The sequence below is a fragment of the Poecilia reticulata genome, linkage group LG23, assembly GCF_000633615.1.
Source record: "Poecilia reticulata strain Guanapo linkage group LG23, Guppy_female_1.0+MT, whole genome shotgun sequence".
Taxonomy (NCBI): Eukaryota; Metazoa; Chordata; class Actinopteri; order Cyprinodontiformes; family Poeciliidae; genus Poecilia; species Poecilia reticulata.
Genome location: NC_024353.1, coordinates 3,129,306 through 3,147,905, shown reverse-complemented (window position 1 = coordinate 3,147,905; position 18,600 = coordinate 3,129,306). Strand labels below are relative to the sequence as shown.

The following is an 18,600-nucleotide window of genomic DNA, read 5'->3' as shown; positions in this document are numbered from 1 at the left end:
TTTTCGCAACCAATTGAAAGCTAAATGTGTGACTTATAATGAAAAAAACAACAATTTCTGTACTAGCATGTTTAGCTCCAGGACAGCCGTTTTGTGTGTCAGATGGTTTGAACCGTTTGTCCTCAGAGCTTGGGACCTTTAAATACCAAGTAGAGTAGAACTCGACGGTGCTTAGACACTGTCAGTCTTCTTTTCTAGAGACTTCTGTCAGGTAAATGTCTATCATTATGAAACGTACTCGATAATTTGCGATTACATCTTATTAAATCGCTTTTCTTGACGACGTTGACTTTTAACACCGAGTGTCGCTTTGTTTTAGAGCGGAAATAAAGTACACATTTCGAGTTAAAGTCGAACACACCGTCGACGCTAACAATATAATCAAACTTCAGCCGTTGTACTACCTGAACTAGCAAGCAAAGCTCGCATGCTTTGTAGAAGGCGTATAGTTTTGATGTAAATAAGATTGTTGAGTTTGACAAGTCCCTTCGTGTTAATCTTGTCGACTTGCACGGAATGCCTTCAGTCTGTGCACAATATGAATATCATGAATTAAAATCGAATGGACTGTCACAAATGTACACAAGGTTCTTGTTTTGGTCGGGAGGATCACGTGTACTCATTTCTTACGCGTGTATGGATGTTTTTTTTTTTTTTTATCAATGTGGAAAACTATGCAACCAAAGGTTTTCCATGGCAGGACGAGTGACAGGCGGCAGCAGCCAATTACAGACGTTTCTGTGTAGCTAGTCCAGCCTTCCGTTCCCAAGGCTTTGTTTACATTGTACTGCGGTAATATTTAGAGCGAAGGGTTCATTTCTTCTTCTCATTTTTTTTAAATCGAGGGCTAAAACTGCCGGAATTATTTTTATTTTAAGCTAAATCAAAACAAGTAGGGAATAAAATGCAATGTTTAGTAAATAACACGACATATTAATATTTAAAATATGCATTTTATAAATAATTTGTATGTATTTAATAGTCCGTTATTGCAGAAAATCATGAGTTAATTTTCGGCTGTCAGCTTTAGCCATTAGTCAGAAGGCGGGGCTTACACGATTAGGCATAAAGTGATTGGTCTGCAGACCAGGCTGTGCACGTTAACCAATCAAATGTCGACTTCCATAATAATTATACTTTTGACAATTAAATACTATGGCTATTTATGATTTTTAACAAATAAAGAATTTAATGACAAACAGTTACACATTTCTTTGTGTTTTTAATTCATTCTGAATATATTTAGATCAACAAATGGTTAATATTTGTTTAATGCACTAATTATAGTCTAAGTTATCACATACAAATCTGTATCTAGAAACATTCTTTAAAATGTAGTTGATATTTTTATGTTTTTCTATATATTTTTTTCTATACATTTACCCCATTTTTAAATTTTTTTCTCTTTCTTTTCTTTTTTTGTCCAACTGGGTCAGTTGTTATACATTGTTATAACAACGTGTAATTAGTGAGCACTTTATGTTTTTAAATACACCTCTCCATATAATAATTCAGCCTTTTTATGGAGTTTGGTATTGTTATGATCCAATATCTTACATGGACTCAGACTGCTTGCACAAAAAAAAAAAACAGCAGATGACACCTAATCCCTAATTCTCTCCACTCAATCCCATTAGATTATCTTTAAAAACGTGTGCTACTTTATTGGAGCCAGCTGTCAATTTTAGCTGATGATCATTTTGCAGAAATTAGTCTTGCACCCCGACCCCCTCCCTCCTCTCATCCTCACCCCTTGAGCTATCTTTAAACTGCAAGAGCGGAGCACGTAGTCATTTTTGGCTGCAGATAACTGAGGCCAGGAAGAGAAGCAGCCCTGCCTTTCCACTCCTGCATGTCTTTGCTAATATTAAAAGAATAATTCTTCCTCTTTCGAGTGATAACATTTGCAAGTGCAGAACAGCTGGTGCATGGTCGGGTGTAACGCGATCGCTTCGGTTGGGTCGCTTTGTCAACTTTTTGTTGTCCTAAAAGTACTACCTCATTCATTGTCACAGTTTAATAAGGCGTTCTGTTGAAACACCACAACTGATATCCATCTCTGTAGCCATGGTAACTAGCCTGCCAGCTGTTTTGTAGCTGGTGTTTTTGTTGCAGCCGTAGCCTTGACAACGAAAACTATCGCCCCACCCACCCTCCGACTGCGGCACACGTATCACTTCCTTCCTTCCAGTTGAAAATGATCTGTCGCTGCCTGTTGATCTGTCCCATTAAAAAAAGGGTTTGTAGTTGTGCTGAGACAAAATGTGTTTTGCTTTCCCCTTTGCAGCTGGAAGCCAGGATGCCTCTAAATAATGAGCGACCCACTTCCACTTCCAGAAGTGAGGACCAAGGAAGCGACGCGGAGTCGTCGCTGGCCAGCGACCTGGACTGCTCCCGGGACAGCTTCAACAGCGACGGCTCCAGCAAACACTGCACGCCCTCATGTGAGTTCGCAATCTGAGGTTTTGATACTTAATTGCAAATGCATGACTGTTTCCTCTGTTTCCCCCTCGATTCATTTCTTGTTCTTCTCTTCGTTTTGTCCACAAAGTTGAAAGTTTGTGTTGAAAATTTGATTTTGCGAGCGATGCGTTTGCTAACGTTTGCTAACGTTTTCTTATTGCAATACTAATTGTTTCAGCGACTGACCTTTTCCTGATTGTTGTCACGCAGCTTTAATGATCCTGTGTTTTCATCCCTGCAGCGAGTCCGCCCAGAACACTTCCTCGAGACGAGGTCATGGAGGCCGGGCGATACCTTTTCAATCTCAAACTCGTACATGAGATTGTCGTTGGAGACGTTCGCGCAGAACTGAGTCAAGGATCACAGAACAGGTGCTTTACTCACTGAATCCACCCGTTTCTGGCAAGAACTGATCAACTGCATAGTTTTTCTTTAGTGTAGTACTGAAGGAGACATGAGCAGAAATAGATGGTCAGGGATTGTTTTGATAAAAATCTTCCTGTTGTGTAGGGAGGTGCACTTCATTACAGCGTATCCACTGCATCCTATAAGGTAAATTGTTTATTTCTTTACAGTTTATGGAACATGGTAAGACAGAATCTCTACAAGGCCTTTTGGGACAAACTGGAGAGTGAGCTGAACGAAGACCCGCCTGAATATCAGCACGCCATTAAATTAGTAGAGGACATCAGAGAGGTTGGTACAAAACTGAACGTTAACGGTTAAAAAAAACCACAACATTTTGTCAGCATAAAATAACACTTGAACTGAATGTTTTGTCTTCTCCGGACAGATCTTACTGCTGTTCCTCAATCCAGGTGCCAATCGGATGCGGACCCAGATCATGGAGGTGCTGGACATGGACCTCATACGCCAGCAGGCTGAAAACGACGCCTTGGACATCCAGGGACTCGCATCGTACATCATCTCCACCATGGGGAAGATGTGTGCGCCAGTGAGGGACGAAGAGATCCGGAAGCTACGAGAAAGCACAGATAACACCGTTACACTACTGAAGTAAATAAAACCCTCTGGCTTTATGTGTTTCAATTAGATAAATTGTGACCAATTCATTTCAGTTTGCTTCTCCTCGTGCTCATAAGGGAGATATTCCGCGTTCTGGACCTGATGAAAGTAGATAACGTCAACAGTACAATCGAAATCCTGAGGCCTCTTCTGCAGAGGAACGGAGTTGAATACCAGAGGCAACTTTTTCAGAGCATCCTGGACGATCTACCCAGTGAGTTAAAAAAAAAAAAAAGGATTGATCGTTTTGAACATCGTAAAACAAACGCATCCCAAAGCTGTAACCAAAACACGGCTTGTTTGCCAGCTGCTTTAAACCGCACCACCGCCTGGATCCAGTCGGCGCTGGAGGAGCTGCTGCTGGCCAGCGTCCGTCCAGAAAAACCTGATGACGCCGGGAAAGGTCAGCCGCCACTTCCTGGTCCCATCCAAATCCTGAATGCTGCCTGCCTGCGCTTTCTCACATGGGACTTTTCCAAGACTCTGGTGCCTGAGGTAATCTGTTCCCTAATATATCTGATTATTTTACTTAGGTCTGCCTAATATTGTACAGAAAATATTAAAAACAAATTTCAATTTGATCCAAAAGTGTATGTAAAAATGAAATGTTTGGGGGGGTTTTACGTCCCAATTTTTTCTTCTTATTTCTTTTAGACTTGGGTGATGGACGAATACCGTCTAGAGGAGATCCAGCGGCAGCTCCGGCAGTGGGAGACGGTGAACGAAGTGCTGCTCATTGTGCACAGCAAAATCGGGGGGCCGATCCGGGGGGCCTCCTCGCTCTCCGACCGCCTGAAAAGGATGATCAGTGTTCTGCTGGAGGGCATGCACAAACCGTCAGTCCATCTCCATTCATGCAAGCACACTAATGATCGTTTTCTTTTACGAAGAGGTTTAAATGTTTGCTCTGTTTGCAGGGACTCTAACCTGGAAGAAACACTAGAGGGCGTCAGTGCTCAGGTTTGCAGTGAGCTCAACAAGTCTCTGATCGAGAGAAGCTGCCCTGCGCTGACCCCAGATCAGCAGGCGACCCTCACAGGACAGATCTGCAGCATCAGCCAGAAGGAGAACCCCATTCGCACTCTTGTTGGTATGGAAAGTGACAACAGGAAGTTGTTTTTGTGCCTTTTTTAGTCGAAAGAGTTTTTAGGAAAAAAAAAAAAGTTTTGTTACAAAAATGTATGAATTTATGGAATGGAAAATTAAGGTAAAACTTCTTTCTATTTCTGGACTTTTTTTTTCTTAATCTGTTCTCTATAGCAGGAGTTTTTAAAGAGACATTTTACTTATTTGGAACCACACGTCTTTTATTCTTTTAGAAAAAAGACGACTTGCGCATTGTGATATATATCTATTAGAAGTTTGCCAACATACTGTTTCAATTTCCAGGTTTTAACCTAAAACTTTTGCAGAGGATGGATCGATTTTCTGATATGCTTATTTGTGGAAAAGTATGTTAGAAAAAAGCACATTTTCCAATCTTAAACCAAAAATAAATCTTAAAAAAAAAAAAAAAAACATACTACTAGTAATTTTAGTGTTCTGTTGTGGAAATTCTGTGCAACAACTCCATGGGGAAAAAAATGATAAAATCTTAATTTTTAAAAACAATCTGTATTTTAAAACATTAGTTGTTCTTAATTTTCATCCCGAGTGATTGCAGACCTAAAGGTCCGTTTGTTGTCCTGTCCTTTCTGCAGAGGATCGCGTGCAGCAGTACTTCAGGTTGCTCCTCTCTGACCCAAAGAACCAGACTAAACTTGAAGAAGTATCAGCCAGCCTGACTGCCATCAAGCCCGAGCTGGTAGCCATTGGAAAAACATTCATCTCTCTGATCAACTACAACAGGGCCGTCTATGGACCTTTCTATATGGACATCATCAGGAAGCTGCTGTTTGGCAGCAGCCCACCAACCCCAATCCCTCATCAGCAACAAGCACCAAACTGTCATGTCTCTCATGAATAACAAAGAGAGTTTTTTTTTGTTGTTTTCTGCCAGGTATAGAGAAATATGGGAATGTGAGATGAGAAGACGTTAGACCAACTGTCGATGATTTAACAGGAACTAAAAGGAAATCTTGAATACGAGATCAAAAAAATGGACAAATAGGTAAACATGCTCGCTGCACCTGGATGGTCTCCATTTGTGATATTTATCACAACATTCTTGCAGTAAAACATTTGTCCACCTCAACTCTGACCTGCCTTTCAGAACCCAAACTCAGTGTTACAGTACTCCGTTTTCTGAACGTTATCCTGACATCCTAGTTCATTTCTTTCAAGCCCTTTATGCTCAGTCCTGTGAATAAGACAGTAAAGGCAACAGCTTAGTATCTGCGACACATGAAAAGTTATAAAGCAATACAGAAGATGTGTATTTTCAGCGATGTAGCGGAGATGTTTTACAGATTCCTTCCATATACATGATGTTTATTGCTATCTAAATACAAGAAGAGTATATTTGCGTGAGTTCTGGTAAAATTGTACTGTACAGAGTAAGTGCCACATTCAGTGCTCAGATTTATCTGTCAGAACTTGGATTTCTTTGTTACTTTGGAACCAAATATGAGTTTGTGTTAGCAGCTTGGTGTTGGAGTTCTTTATCATTGGCCACAGGTTGTGTTTTCACCAGTGGAGTGATTGTATATAGTTCTTTTTTTGTCTGTACACCTAAAAATGCAAACTTCTGTGTGTTTTTCAGTATTTGTTAAATTTGTTTGAACAAGTCGAGAAAAGAAAAGGTGCTGAACTTGCAGGAGATTTTGATGTTGAAACATTTCCAGCAAACCTTAACATGCACAAAGAAGAGCAGTTTACAGGAACACGTGGGAAATTGATTTTCTCTGTTACCACAATTAATATAATAAAACTTGAATTGTTGAATCTATGAAACCAAGTGAAACAATGAATTTAAAGTACTCCAAAAAAATAAAATGTAAAGTGCAAAACAGCTTTTATACATGCAACAAATTTATTCTTGCCAAATTTATTCTTTATGTTTAAATGAAACAAAAACTGAGATGCAGTGACTAAGATGATATTTGGAGGAGCTCAGATAAGATGTTAAATCTAAAAACACTGTACCAAATCAAACATGACAGTGGCAGCAGCATTCTGTGTGTCTGTTTTTCTGCCGCTTTCATCCACTTTCATAAAGTGGATCATCATAAGCTTAATGTTTTTAATTTGTTTAGATCACAGTTTAAAATGTTTACCTCCAATCAACATCTTTTATAACATGTATTGTGTGCTTTAAGAGGACACTGATCTCACACACACTTCTAAAGCGGTTTTGATATTAATAAATTACATAAGCAATAAGCTCTTGGAAAGCCATTAACTCTGATACTGAAAATATGGCGTTGGTTAATAATAGGCCACTGACGTTTACATTCTGATAAACCTATGTTGTCATCTCTAAACGTTACCAAGCAATACCAGTTACCTTCAGGTGTTGTATGTTTCGTACAGGTGTCAATGCACCTTACAGGGTTGAACTGACTTGTTTCCTGTTATTTTTATGACAATGAATTTGAATAAAGTGGTAACGTAAATGTCAAATAAACCGCACAAAATTATAACCACACTACTTCCAAGACCAAAGTCGAAATGTATATATTTGACGTATTTGTTATAGAAGTCAAATGTAACTGTGTACCACACAATAAAACAATAAGCGACACTGCTGGACCTGTACTTTGTTCTATTAAAATAGTATTTACGTATGTCTACGTGTTACAAACTTTAAACATGTTTAAGAAAATGAGCTAAAAGACTATTTACGACAGTTATGAAATTACTTGAACGCAGCATCAGTTTGCCCAGTTACAGATTCGTTAGTTCATTGCTCACGTGGTATAAATATCTTCCTGTGATTGGTTGTCTCTAACCGGAGTAGTTGTTATTGTTGTCTGTCCCGGAAGCTTGAAACTCATTGGGCGTTGTGTTATTCATGTCGAAAGAGAAATAAAGATAGATTTTGTAGCTTGAAGGTATCTTAAAAACGCTACATAACTTTCAGGACTATCTTTCAACAGATAGCTTAATATTTATTCACAGAAGATAGTTGTGAGTACTTGATTTCTGCTACTTTCTTTGTTTCTGTTTACCTCGGAATGTGTGAACTTGTCCAGACGTATCTTTAAGTGGTCAAAGTGTATCAGATATTCTGTGGCGACATTGGCGTCATACTTAAACTGTGGCTTTTGTTTATTATTCAGTCTGATAGTTTAGTTTCTCGTTAGCGAATTCGAATTTAAGGACTTTTAAGAATAAGTTTTAAATGCTACAAGTTAGTCTTCCTAAAAAAGCCGGATATATATTTTTATATTTCAGTAACATCTGATGGCATCGTACTCTACCTTCACCTTCCTCTTTGTCTTCCGGTGTATTTGTCTCATCCTGTATGAGTTGAAACTTTGTCCACATCATTTTCTGTCCGTCTCACTGTTGTGCTATTTTTACTATTGATTAATCTGACAGTAATTTCTATTTTAATTAACTTCTATTTTAATTGTTTACTGACAATTTTCACAATTGAAACCCGGTAGCTCACAGTTTCTTATTTGTAAATTTGAAAACCATTTAGAAATTAGTTTATTTCATTAATTCAGTTCCAAAATGGAAGCCAAAGTGTAATATAGAATTGCAACACAAAGTATACATTTCAAGCATGTAGTTCATGCAAAAGTAAAATTCAGATTCACAGAATTAAAACATTTTGTAATAATAATTAAAGCAAAAACAAAAAAAATTTTTTTTTTAATGCATCAATCATGTACTTTACATTATTTGCACTCAATATCTGGTTGCTGGTACTTTTGTAATAATTATTGCATCAATTGAGTGTTGCAATGCATGTGATCTGTACACTCCTATTTCTGCTTATATCAGTGACCTTTCTGACCTTCCTTCTCTGAGTTGGGTGTCAACTGCAGGCAAATCAGCAGACTTTTGTATTATTGTGTAGGCCATAAAATTAAAAACAAAAACAACGTTGTCATTTTTATTAATCTTGTGCACAATTTCACCAATTGTTTCCTGGCTAGTATAATTTTCCCCAAAGTTTATTCATGTTTTAAAGTGCATTTAAAGCATAACTAAACTAAACTAAATAAAAGTAAAGGCAGTAGAATAATTGACATAGTTAGTGGTGCACCACTAGCTTACAACCAAAACTGGGTTAGAACAAACCCAACCGCTCAGAGATATACCCATACATGGAAGAGATCAAGTTAAAGTGAACAGAATGTAGTAAAGGACAAAAACAGATAAATCAGATAATAAATATAATGTCTAAAGGTATGTATTATTGCATTTACATAAGAGAAGAAGTTGGCTGCAGATTTTTTTTTTTTTGGTTGAGGAAGTGGTTTTAATTCCAAAATAGAACTGAAGTATTTATATGCTTTTATTATGCAACTCGTAGCACAAAGTACATACAGCAGTGTTAGTTGCATGTGGTAGTTTAAATCATTCCTTAAACCTTTTCAGCTTAAAAAGGTCCAACAAAGTTTGTGTTTGTAAACAAAAAAGGTACGATTATTCTTTGTATAATCGTACAAAATAATTTACAAAAATCCAATCTTTATTCTTGACAGCTGTGTTTGATGATAACTGTTCCTTACAAAATCATAAGTGGAGAAAATAATGAATATTTCCAGTAATTCCAAAAGATACATTTGAATTAATTATTCTTTAATTAACTCTGTACAACTTTAAGTTAACCAAATGTCTGGTCAACTTTTGATTTGAGACCAACTATAATTATGTGGGAAAGACTCTCCTCGGTGTAATTAAGTCAAGTGCAGAATCTATGTTTATGTTGGCCTGTTTTCTCATCCCTGTTTTTGAGTATTCTGCTTCAATAAATATGAATACATTTTTTTCTGTTTTTTTTGTTTTGTTTTTTTTAGCATCTGAATGGTCTGTGACCTCAGCACTGATGGCGCTGCAGGAGCGGACCCGGAGAAGTCTGCTGCGTTTGCGCCACCAGCTGGAGCAGGACATCAGGCCGCCGGACCTCATGGACCACATGATCAGCGATGGCGTGATCACAGTGAATGAGGAGGAGAAGGTCCGGATTAAGGTGAGCCGAGTCAAACGACGTTGAAAGGCAGCCAAACTACTTCTGCTCCAACCCTCCCATTTGTTTCTGTGTTTGTGGTTTCTGTCTGCAGCCCACCAGAAAAGACCAAGCTGCAGCACTGATCGACCTGCTGCTGAGGAAAGATGACTGTTCCGTCATTTCTTTCTATAACGCGCTGATGAAAGAAACGCACCACGATCTGGCCAAATCGCTGTATCAAGACTTACCAGGCGTCTCCTCCAATGGACGAAAGGGCTCCTTTGACAGCTCCGAAACTTACGGTGAGAAGTGAGAAATTGTGGAGTGGCAGAGTTTCACCCTAACATTTTCCGCATTCTGAATCCGGATGCTTTATGTCAACTCTTTTTTGTTTTCCTCAACAGTCCAAATTATGCTGAGTGAAGGTGGCGTCCCACAGAGGCCTGTGGTGTTTGTCAGCAGACCAGAGCTGCTGAATCAGGTCAGGATGAAACTTGATTTGCTCCAGAAAGATGCCGGCGGCTGGGTTACGGTGTTCGGCATGGCCGGGTCAGGCAAGTCTGTGCTCGCCGCCGAGGCTGTCAGAGACCAGAGACTCATCGAAGGTGGATAACTAAACAACTCAAAGAAAACATGAACTCTAGGTTTTGCTAAATAGGGGTTATTGTTCCTTTTTCTCACCTCTTCCCATCTCCTGCCCGCAGAGTGTTTCCCCAATGGGGTTCATTGGCTGTCCATCGGTCAGCTGGACAAATCAGACCTGCTGGTGAAGATCCAGTCGTTGTGTTTTCGACTGGAGCAGAACCTGGACTCCCAGTCGCAGCACCGGCCGCCCACCTCTCTGGATGAAGCAAAGGAGCGTCTGCGCTTCCTGATGCTGCGCAGGTATCCCAGGTAAGCCGGACGTTCCTCTGGATGTGTGGAAAAGAATATCAGATTTTTTTTTTTTCTCTCTCAAAAATCTGAAAACATGTGCCGTGCATTAAAATTCACCCTCTTTATTCTGATACCTCAAAATAAAATCCAGTGGAGCCTATTTATACTGTTTGGTTATTATGTCTCCTTTTCCTTCAAACAGCTGAAGTATGCACTACTTTGTTTCGGTTGTGTTGAAATTACAGCAAAACACATTGAATGTTAATAAATGTTCTGAATTCTTTGTAAGGTTCTGTAGTTCTGGAAAGAAAAGAAAAGAAAAGAAAAGAAGAGAAAAGAAAAGAAAAGAAAAGAAAAGAAAAGAAAATTCTAGTTTTGTTCATGTTCATATCTTTATCTTTTTTGTTTCTGTTTTTAGATCTCTACTAATCCTCGATGACATCTGGGAGAGCTCGGTGCTCAAAGTGTTTGATATTCACTGTCGAATTCTTCTGACCACCAGAAACCGAAGCCTCACTGATTCTGTTAGCGGTATGTCGCCTGCCCTGAATGCACGTCATTTTCAGGAAAAAAAAACAACAACACAGAGCAGCTCTACCCACACTATGTGAATTATCTGCTCTTGTCTTTTCATGTTTTAGGTGCCAAGTATGAGGTGGAGGTAGAAAGTGTTCTGGACGACAGGAAGGCGCTGGAGATCTTGGCCCTGTACACTAAGATGAATCAAAATGCGCTTCCTGTGGAGGCTCGCGACATCGTCAAAGAATGTAAAGGTCTGTAAACTGGAAAAAAAAACACTAAAAAGTGGCCTCTGACAGTCCAGTAAATTTGAATGGCTTTCACTCTTAAACTGTGGCTTTAATCCACACATCGTCTGCCTCTCAGGCTCTCCTCTGGTCGTGTCTCTGATCGGCGCTCTGCTCAAAGACAAACCCAACCGGTGGGATTACTACCTCCGCCAGCTGCGGCAAAAGCAGTTCAAGCGCATAAGGAAGTCTTCGTCCTACGACTACGACGCCTTAGATCAGGCCATGGCTGCGAGCATCGAGGTTTTACCAGACGAGCATCGGGAGCGCTACAAAGACCTGACTGTGTTCCAAAAGGACGTCAAGATCCCCGCTAAGGTTTTTCTACGCAACATATTCCTCTTACACTTTTCAAGTCATCGTGAACACAGAGAACAAACATCAAATACTACATCACATTTAATGCTAAACACTCAAAATTGATAGGTAATTTTCTGCAGTGACTGAATTTTATGACTTTGACAAAAATTCATAAGAGAGACTATAAGTTTCCTTTCCCTCATCTTCCAGTACTGTTCTTTACTTGCTTGATCTAGATAAAAAATAATAATAATAAATAAACATACAAGACTTGTCTTTCTTTTCTTGTAGATTCTGTGTGTTTTGTGGGATCTGGAGCCAGAGGAGGTGGAGGACATTCTCCAGGAGTTTGTCAACAAATCCCTGCTTTTTGTAGACAACAACAACAGTAGACTGAACCTGTACTACCTTCACGACCTCCAGCTGGACTTCCTGGAGGAGCAGAACCGAGATCAGATACAGGTTTGGCCCCTTTCTTTTGTATCTTAACATGCCAACTCTGAATAACTGATTAGCAGAAAACAAGCGGACACCATGTTACCTGATCTGTTATAATATATAAAACAAATACAACTGAAAAACAATGTCAGGTTTATTGACAGACATCCTGCCACATTTCAGAGTCTTCACAAGAAGTTGGTGGACCAGTACCGCCATCACTACAGAGAGTCTGTCCCCACCTTTGGAGACGAGGGTCGTCTTTATTGGATTAGATTTCTCACCTACCACATGGCCAAAGCCAGGATGTTCCAGGTGAAACTCGGCTCCGTTCCAGCATGTCCATTCAGTTAGACAAGCTCACCTTGTCTTCATCATGTCTTCTTCTGTTGTCCTTCTGGGTAGGATCTGTATTCACTCTTGTTCTCGCTGGACTGGGTCGAGATGAAGGCGAAGGTAATGGGTCCAGCGCCCCTCATCAACGACTACATGGAGTACGGACCCATTCTGGACAAAGAGGTCAGTGGAACGCGGCGAACTTAGCTGCCATCTTTGAGGCGGTTGGGAGTTTTCCTGCATGTTTTGCTCTGTTCCCAACCAGACCAGTGAAGTTTGCAGCCAGTTCCAGGAGTTTCTGTCGCTGAACGGCCACCACCTGGAGGAGCGTCCGTTCCCCGACGTCGTGCAGCTCGCGCTGTCTCAGCCGCACTCCTCCGCCGTCTACAGACAGGCTCGGGAAAAGGCGCTGGACCCAGCCAACGCTGGGACGCTCTACTTTGAGTTAATGTATGAAAACAGTTTTATTTTTAATGCAAAATCCTAGTTTTGGCTTAGTCAAGCTGGAGTGGCAACAGTTATTTTGTAGCTCTTCAATTATCTTGTACTTAACGACTTTAGGAGATTATTCATTTTAGAAAAATACTCATAATAATCTTCCATTCTGTGTTTTTGAGTGTATTTGTGTATGTCTTTACAGAAATAAGAGCAGCGTAGAAAATCTGTCCCGTTTGCTGATCCACCCTCACCTGGGCTCCATCTACTCCGCCTGCTTCTCCCACGATGGAACCAAAATCGCTTCCTGTGGAGCCAGCAAAACCCTGAAGGTATCTGGAGCAATATTGCAACCAGAAAGGCAAAGAAACATAATTGCTTATAAATATTGTCAAATAAAATAGTTATTATATCACTTTTTTTTCTTTATCTCAAGTTATATGAAGCAATGTTTTTAACTCAAAATATAGATATTTTACATTTTTTTATTACAAATCTTAAGTATTAAGTATTAAGTAAGTTTTGTACATTGAATCACTTTTTTAATTAATTGCTAACCTGATTTTAAAATTAGATGTGTTTCTGATTCAGTAATGCACCAAATAAATCTCATTTCTGTCTTATCGATTTTGATCATTAAACTCCTCTATTTCTTCTCTCAGGTATTTAAAAGTACCTCAGGTGAGAAGCTGATGGAGATCCAGGCTCATGATGAAGAGGTTCTGTGCTGCGCCTTCTCCCCTGATGACCATCTTCTAGCAACCTGCTCAAGCGACCGGAAAGTCAAGGTGAGCATTAGCTGCTAATCACAGCAGCTAATGAATAAAAGAGCAACTGAATGTGTAACTTATAGATGGAAAATGCTCCGTTTTTCTATTTAGACGTGAGATTTTATCCTGCAGGTGTGGAACATCCAGCAAGGCAAACTGCTGAGGATCTTTGAAGAGGAGCATGAAGAGCAGGTGAACCACTGCGAGTTCACCAACATGTCACAGCGCCTCCTGCTGGCCACATGCTCCAACGACAACTTCTTAAATGTCAAGGTGAGGAATAGCTCTGGTTTCCTCTACATTCCTTTTCATTTTGTTCTATTTTTTTATGTCAGTATTTGTCACATTGTGTATTATTTCTGTTTCTTTAGGTTTGGAATCTGAACAAGCCGTCGTCCCAGAACACCATGTTTGGTCACTTCGAGCCGGTGAACCACTGCTGTTTCTCCCCTGATGATGCTTATTTATCCACTTCCTCCAACGACGGCACCGTTAAGGTGGCTTTCAGTCAGATTTAGATAAATACATTCACGACTTGAGTTGTTGTTTTATTTTAAACCTAAGAGTTTGTAGGTGTGTTAACAACAAAGTTTCTCCCTGCAGAAACTTAAAATCCAGTAAAACAAAATAGAAATATTTTTAAATGAACATGTTTTAAAGCTGGACTGATTTATGGTTGCTCACGTTGTGATCATTTTACCTTAACCACCCTTAATGGATAACATGCCTGATATTATAGCTTTGTTTTTCTGTCTTTGTGTTCACACAGTTGTTCCAGGTGTCTGCAGCCAACGAGTGGAAGACGATCGACGTGAAGAGCTTCTTGTCAGAAAGCGATGATGAGGACGTTCTTGTGAAGTGCAGCACCTGGACCGCAGACGGCAAACGCATCATATGCGCCGCCAGAAATGCTGCCTTGGTGAGCATTAATGCAGGAAAGCGAGAAATTTTGAATGCAAGTCAGGATGGATGACCACTCACTGATTATTATTCGACGAAAGCCGTCAAATGTGTCGGTTAATTAGTGGAAAGCCACTTTCTGTTGTGTATAACTTTCCTGCTCTTCCTTTGCGTATGCATTCATTTTAAGTAGGAATTAGCCTAAAGTTTTCCCGGTTTTGATCTCTTTTACATCCTTTTTAAATATAACAAGCTCTAAGGACACTCAAGATGCTGATATGTTTTGAAATTCCTGTTTTTTAGGTGTTTGACGTCCAGACGTCGGACATGTTGCTGGATATCAAGACGAATCGCCTGAGCACGGTCCAATACTGTCACGCCTGTCCTGCCAGTAACCTGCTGGCACTAGCTTTCTCAAATTATGCCATTGAGGTACTATGCTAGCTACGCTAGTACTTAGTTTCCTGTAACTTCTTCTGAAAAGAGGGGAATATTTTGCAGTGTCCTCCATATTTAGTGGCACCTCTGAAGATGTATAAAAATACCTTAAAATAAATGAATTAAAGCATAATTTCATACTGAAAGATGTGAGTGCATTAGTTGCTAAGCAATCCCAATTTATACCTTTTTACGCATTTTCCCCACAAGTACCAGTCAGTGTGGAGAGCGCTGTAAATCTCTTACATTTCAAATATAGTTTAAATTGTTTAATTTCAAAGTGTGGTTAAATCTGTTATTTGTTTCTGTGTGGTTTCTTTTAAGCTGTGGGATCTTGAGGAAAAGAAGAAGCGGGCGGACTGCAGCGGCCACCTGAGCTGGGTCCAGCGGGTCCAGTTCTCTAGAGACGGCTCTCAGCTGCTGTCCTGCTCCGACGACCAGACAATCAGGGTGAGAGTTTCATCCACGTGATGCTGTTGCAGAAGTTGGATGATCCTCCAGTTGCTGGTATCTTGACAGTTTGACCAACTTGGACATACAAGATAACGAACTGCTACATTTAATGCCAGCTGGGTTTATTTTAGATTCTAGTAACAGAAAAAAAACGTTTTTAATATTGATGTGAACAGCATGTGGTGACATTTAATTCAAGTCTGTCAGATGTAATCTTGGGAAATGCGCAACTTCCAAACTGCATGGTTTGACAAAGATTGAGGTTGTGTAACGGGTCAGAACCACCTGAGAGTGGATTTGAGCCTCTTGTGGTCAGGATGACCCTGAGTAAGAGCTGCAGCTGTGAACCCACCAGTGGAGGAGGAAGAAAACAAACCTCACCAGTCACAGCTCTCTTGCTTCAAACAGCCCACGCTGCTCTGTGGTGTTGGACTAACACGTCTTCTTCTAAGGAAAGCAAAACATGTTAAAGTCTGTGTGTCTCTGCCAGACTCTGCCAGTCCTCTGCCTCCGAACGGGATGACGGATACGAGTTTGCATTTCCTTCCTTGACTGTTTGTCCTTTGACAGTTATTGCATAATAACTGATTTTATGATACAATAATAAAGTCAGTTATAGGAACCCAAAGCGTTTTACAGTACTCAGCTACTGGATAGTAGCTACAGCTCTCCTGTCCAGAGGTGAGGCTGCCATACCCTACTGCCACCGTTAGCAGTGAAAGGCGGGTGAAGAATCCGGCCCAAGGACACGAAGACGGATGGAGGCGTTGCCACCATTTCCCTTTCTAACCCTGCAAAGCCTTTGGAAAAAAAGTCTTGTATAAAATCAGGTAAAGGTACTGAAATTGCATTTGCTAGGATGGGTGATTGTGCCTGGTGGACTTAATTTTTTGACACCAGGTCACATTTAAACCATAAATAAAGAAGCACAAAATCATGACAAATGTCTGTTAAAACAAAAAACTGTTATTAGCCAGGGTTTATTTTTTAGCCGTTTTTGCTTCCTTTCTGTGTTTTTTTTGGTAGAAATACCTGCCATAAATTGGAAATTTTTGTATTTATTTTTTAAAAGTGGCTTAAAACGGCCTGAAAACTCTCCTTGATCTGGAAAACTGCAATTTCAACATGAATTAAAAGTGCATGAACCCTGATTATTGGCACTGATGGTTGAAACGGTTTGAACCTGAAATTTTCTTGTTCCGTTCCTGCAACCGGTAAGAACACGGTCCGCATTCTTTTGTTCTTTATAATCAGCTCAACTTCCACAGAAACGGACCGACTTCCTCTGACAGTTTGTACTTGTTTTTATCTTTTATCATCTGTTGAATCAATGCAGGTTGATTTAAATGTACTGGACAAATATAATGAAGCACAAATATATTTGTAGCAGAGTGGGGGTTCACATGTCTTGCTTGTCATGTGTTGCAGTTGTGGGAGACCGAGAAGGTCCACACGTCCTCGGCCGTCTGCCTGAAGAGAGATTCGGACGTTCTCTTTAATGGTGAGGAAATCATCGTGTCGGCTGCAGACAACTGCAACAGACTCCAGGTGAGTTGTTATAGGAAAGCTGGTTTCCCAGTGAAATTGAAGCCGAACTGTACAAAGACACGGTTTCATCCCCTTGTTTTGTGTTTTTATCCCAGGTGCGGGACGGCAGAACGGGATCGGTGCTGTTCCAGTCAGAGGAGCTGCCCTGCAGAATCCGGTCCACATGCATGTGCAAGAATCCGCCTGCAGTGGCTCTGGGACAAGAGAACGGAAATGTGCAGGTAAAAAACTGGAATTTCATCCTTTCTATTCAAATGAAGAATCTCTTTACATTATCTCTCCACTTTCTTCATCCAAAAACAGAAAATGAAAATGGTAAAACTGATCATTTATGTTTGACATTAGTTGAACTGGTTAAAGCTATGCAGAGCAGTATGCACTTATATGAGGGGAAAAGCAACACTTCACACACCAATTGAAGGAAAATCAACAGCAGTCAGTGTTATCGGTCTGGAAAGAGTTACTGAGTAGCTTTCGTGAATCAGAGAGAGCTACTGTAACTAAATAGATGTAAAAAATGGATAAGTTTGAAACCTTCCTGGGAGTGTCGGTTTACCAAGAAAACAAGAAAACATCAACAGCTCATCACAAAATACCCCAGAACAACATCTACAGCAGGCCTCACTTAGCTCAGATAGGGTGAGAGTTTATAATTTTATAATTTGGGAAGGTTTGGAGTTAAAAATCGCTGAATGCAAAGGCATTTTGTCAAAAAATATCTTGATTCCCAGACAGACAAAACAAAATTTTTAATGAAAAAAAGAAAACTGCATTCAGGAAAAGAGAAACATTTTACCAAAAACCAAACATGGTTGTGGTGGTGTGATGGTTTGATGAAAATCCTGAAGAGTCTTTTCCTGTTCAGCTGTAAGTTCCTGACCTTGAGCTCAAGCTTTTTTCAGTTATGCAGCAGGAAAATGATTGAAGGCACGCCAGCAACTCCACCTGTCTCTGGTTCAAATAAATGCAGATTTGGAGTGGCCTAGTCAAAGCATTAACCTAAATCTTAAGCTGGTTATTCATTAAAAAAAAGAACTCACCAATGTGGATGAATGAAAACAATTAATTCAAACAGCAAAGTAAAGTCAGGCTCAAACGCTTGATGGAAGATGTTTCTGTTACTAAGTTTAGTTTTTCACAGCACTGCCTGATTTCTTGTCCTGCTCTGTTATGGCCTTTGTTTTCTGTTTTGCTTCCTGCAGATCTTCGTCGTCTTGTTGCCCCACGTTTTGTAGAGAATACTGTAGGCAGAGATTGATATGCCGGGGTTCTTTGTGTCACCTTGTTTTATTTGTTTTTCCCCCATTCGGACTTCTCCCTCTGCAAATAAAAGCGGAGTCTCCTGGGACTGCAGCGTAGCGTCCCACAGCAGAGGGCGGCGCTAATTATTTAAGAAGTCCTGGAGAAGTTTAGCATTTTAATTACTCTTCCTCTCTGGACCTTCCTGAGCCTTTTCTCCAGTCTCCTGACCCAGGAGATAATTAATGGAGCAATTAATAAAACAGCAGCACAGATGGGCTGATCTCTTGAACTTAGAGGGGTGGGAACCATTTTTTAGCCTGAAAAACAAAACAAAAAGAAAAGTGAATTTTTTTTGGACAAAACTTTAAAGTTTCATTAAGGGATTAGGACCTGCAAAAATAGATGCACGGCAATTTTTGGAATCAAGAACATACATCAAAAGATGGGTAAAAAAAAAAGACTTGAAACAATATCCCTTATTAGCAACCTCAACAATTTCCAT

General features: G+C 40.0%; 2 protein-coding genes across 5 annotated transcripts in view; both read left to right on the top strand.

Moving 5' to 3' along the window:
• The first annotated feature begins 102 nt into the window (after positions 1 to 102).
• Positions 103 to 7,171, top strand: tcp11l2 (t-complex 11, testis-specific-like 2). Of its 2 annotated transcripts, none has more exons than XM_008400566.2 (10): positions 103 to 211; positions 2,288 to 2,444; positions 2,705 to 2,834; positions 3,039 to 3,159; positions 3,257 to 3,480; positions 3,567 to 3,703; positions 3,797 to 3,984; positions 4,144 to 4,325; positions 4,407 to 4,579; positions 5,190 to 7,171. In XM_008400566.2, exons 2-10 carry the CDS (start codon positions 2,300 to 2,302, stop codon positions 5,453 to 5,455), a joined length of 1,566 nt encoding a protein of 521 aa, XP_008398788.1. In that variant the 5' UTR covers positions 103 to 211; positions 2,288 to 2,299; the 3' UTR covers positions 5,456 to 7,171. The 2 variants fall into 2 exon arrangements, with proteins under 2 accessions (XP_008398788.1, XP_017158147.1); XM_017302658.1 differs by having other exon boundaries at positions 3,543 to 3,703.
• Positions 7,172 to 7,404: 233 nt separating this feature from the next.
• apaf1 (apoptotic peptidase activating factor 1) overlaps positions 7,405 to 18,600 on the top strand; it is a 39,617-nt gene continuing 28,421 nt past the window's right edge. For 2 of the 3 annotated variants that reach the window (XM_008400562.2, XM_008400564.2), the window contains exons 1-21: positions 7,412 to 7,557; positions 9,405 to 9,577; positions 9,669 to 9,858; positions 9,961 to 10,161; positions 10,261 to 10,450; positions 10,851 to 10,963; positions 11,074 to 11,205; positions 11,318 to 11,556; positions 11,830 to 12,000; positions 12,160 to 12,291; positions 12,382 to 12,495; positions 12,578 to 12,762; positions 12,953 to 13,079; positions 13,410 to 13,535; positions 13,650 to 13,790; positions 13,889 to 14,014; positions 14,287 to 14,436; positions 14,721 to 14,849; positions 15,180 to 15,305; positions 16,737 to 16,856; positions 16,952 to 17,077. In XM_008400562.2, coding sequence (XP_008398784.1) covers positions 9,434 to 9,577; positions 9,669 to 9,858; positions 9,961 to 10,161; positions 10,261 to 10,450; positions 10,851 to 10,963; positions 11,074 to 11,205; positions 11,318 to 11,556; positions 11,830 to 12,000; positions 12,160 to 12,291; positions 12,382 to 12,495; positions 12,578 to 12,762; positions 12,953 to 13,079; positions 13,410 to 13,535; positions 13,650 to 13,790; positions 13,889 to 14,014; positions 14,287 to 14,436; positions 14,721 to 14,849; positions 15,180 to 15,305; positions 16,737 to 16,856; positions 16,952 to 17,077 — 2,982 coding nt within the window. In that variant the 5' untranslated portion in view covers positions 7,412 to 7,557; positions 9,405 to 9,433. Of the gene's footprint in view, positions 7,558 to 9,404; positions 9,578 to 9,668; positions 9,859 to 9,960; positions 10,162 to 10,260; positions 10,451 to 10,850; positions 10,964 to 11,073; positions 11,206 to 11,317; positions 11,557 to 11,829; positions 12,001 to 12,159; positions 12,292 to 12,381; positions 12,496 to 12,577; positions 12,763 to 12,952; positions 13,080 to 13,409; positions 13,536 to 13,649; positions 13,791 to 13,888; positions 14,015 to 14,286; positions 14,437 to 14,720; positions 14,850 to 15,179; positions 15,306 to 16,736; positions 16,857 to 16,951; positions 17,078 to 18,600 lie in introns of all 3 variants that reach the window. The other variant, XM_008400563.2, reaches the window with a different exon arrangement.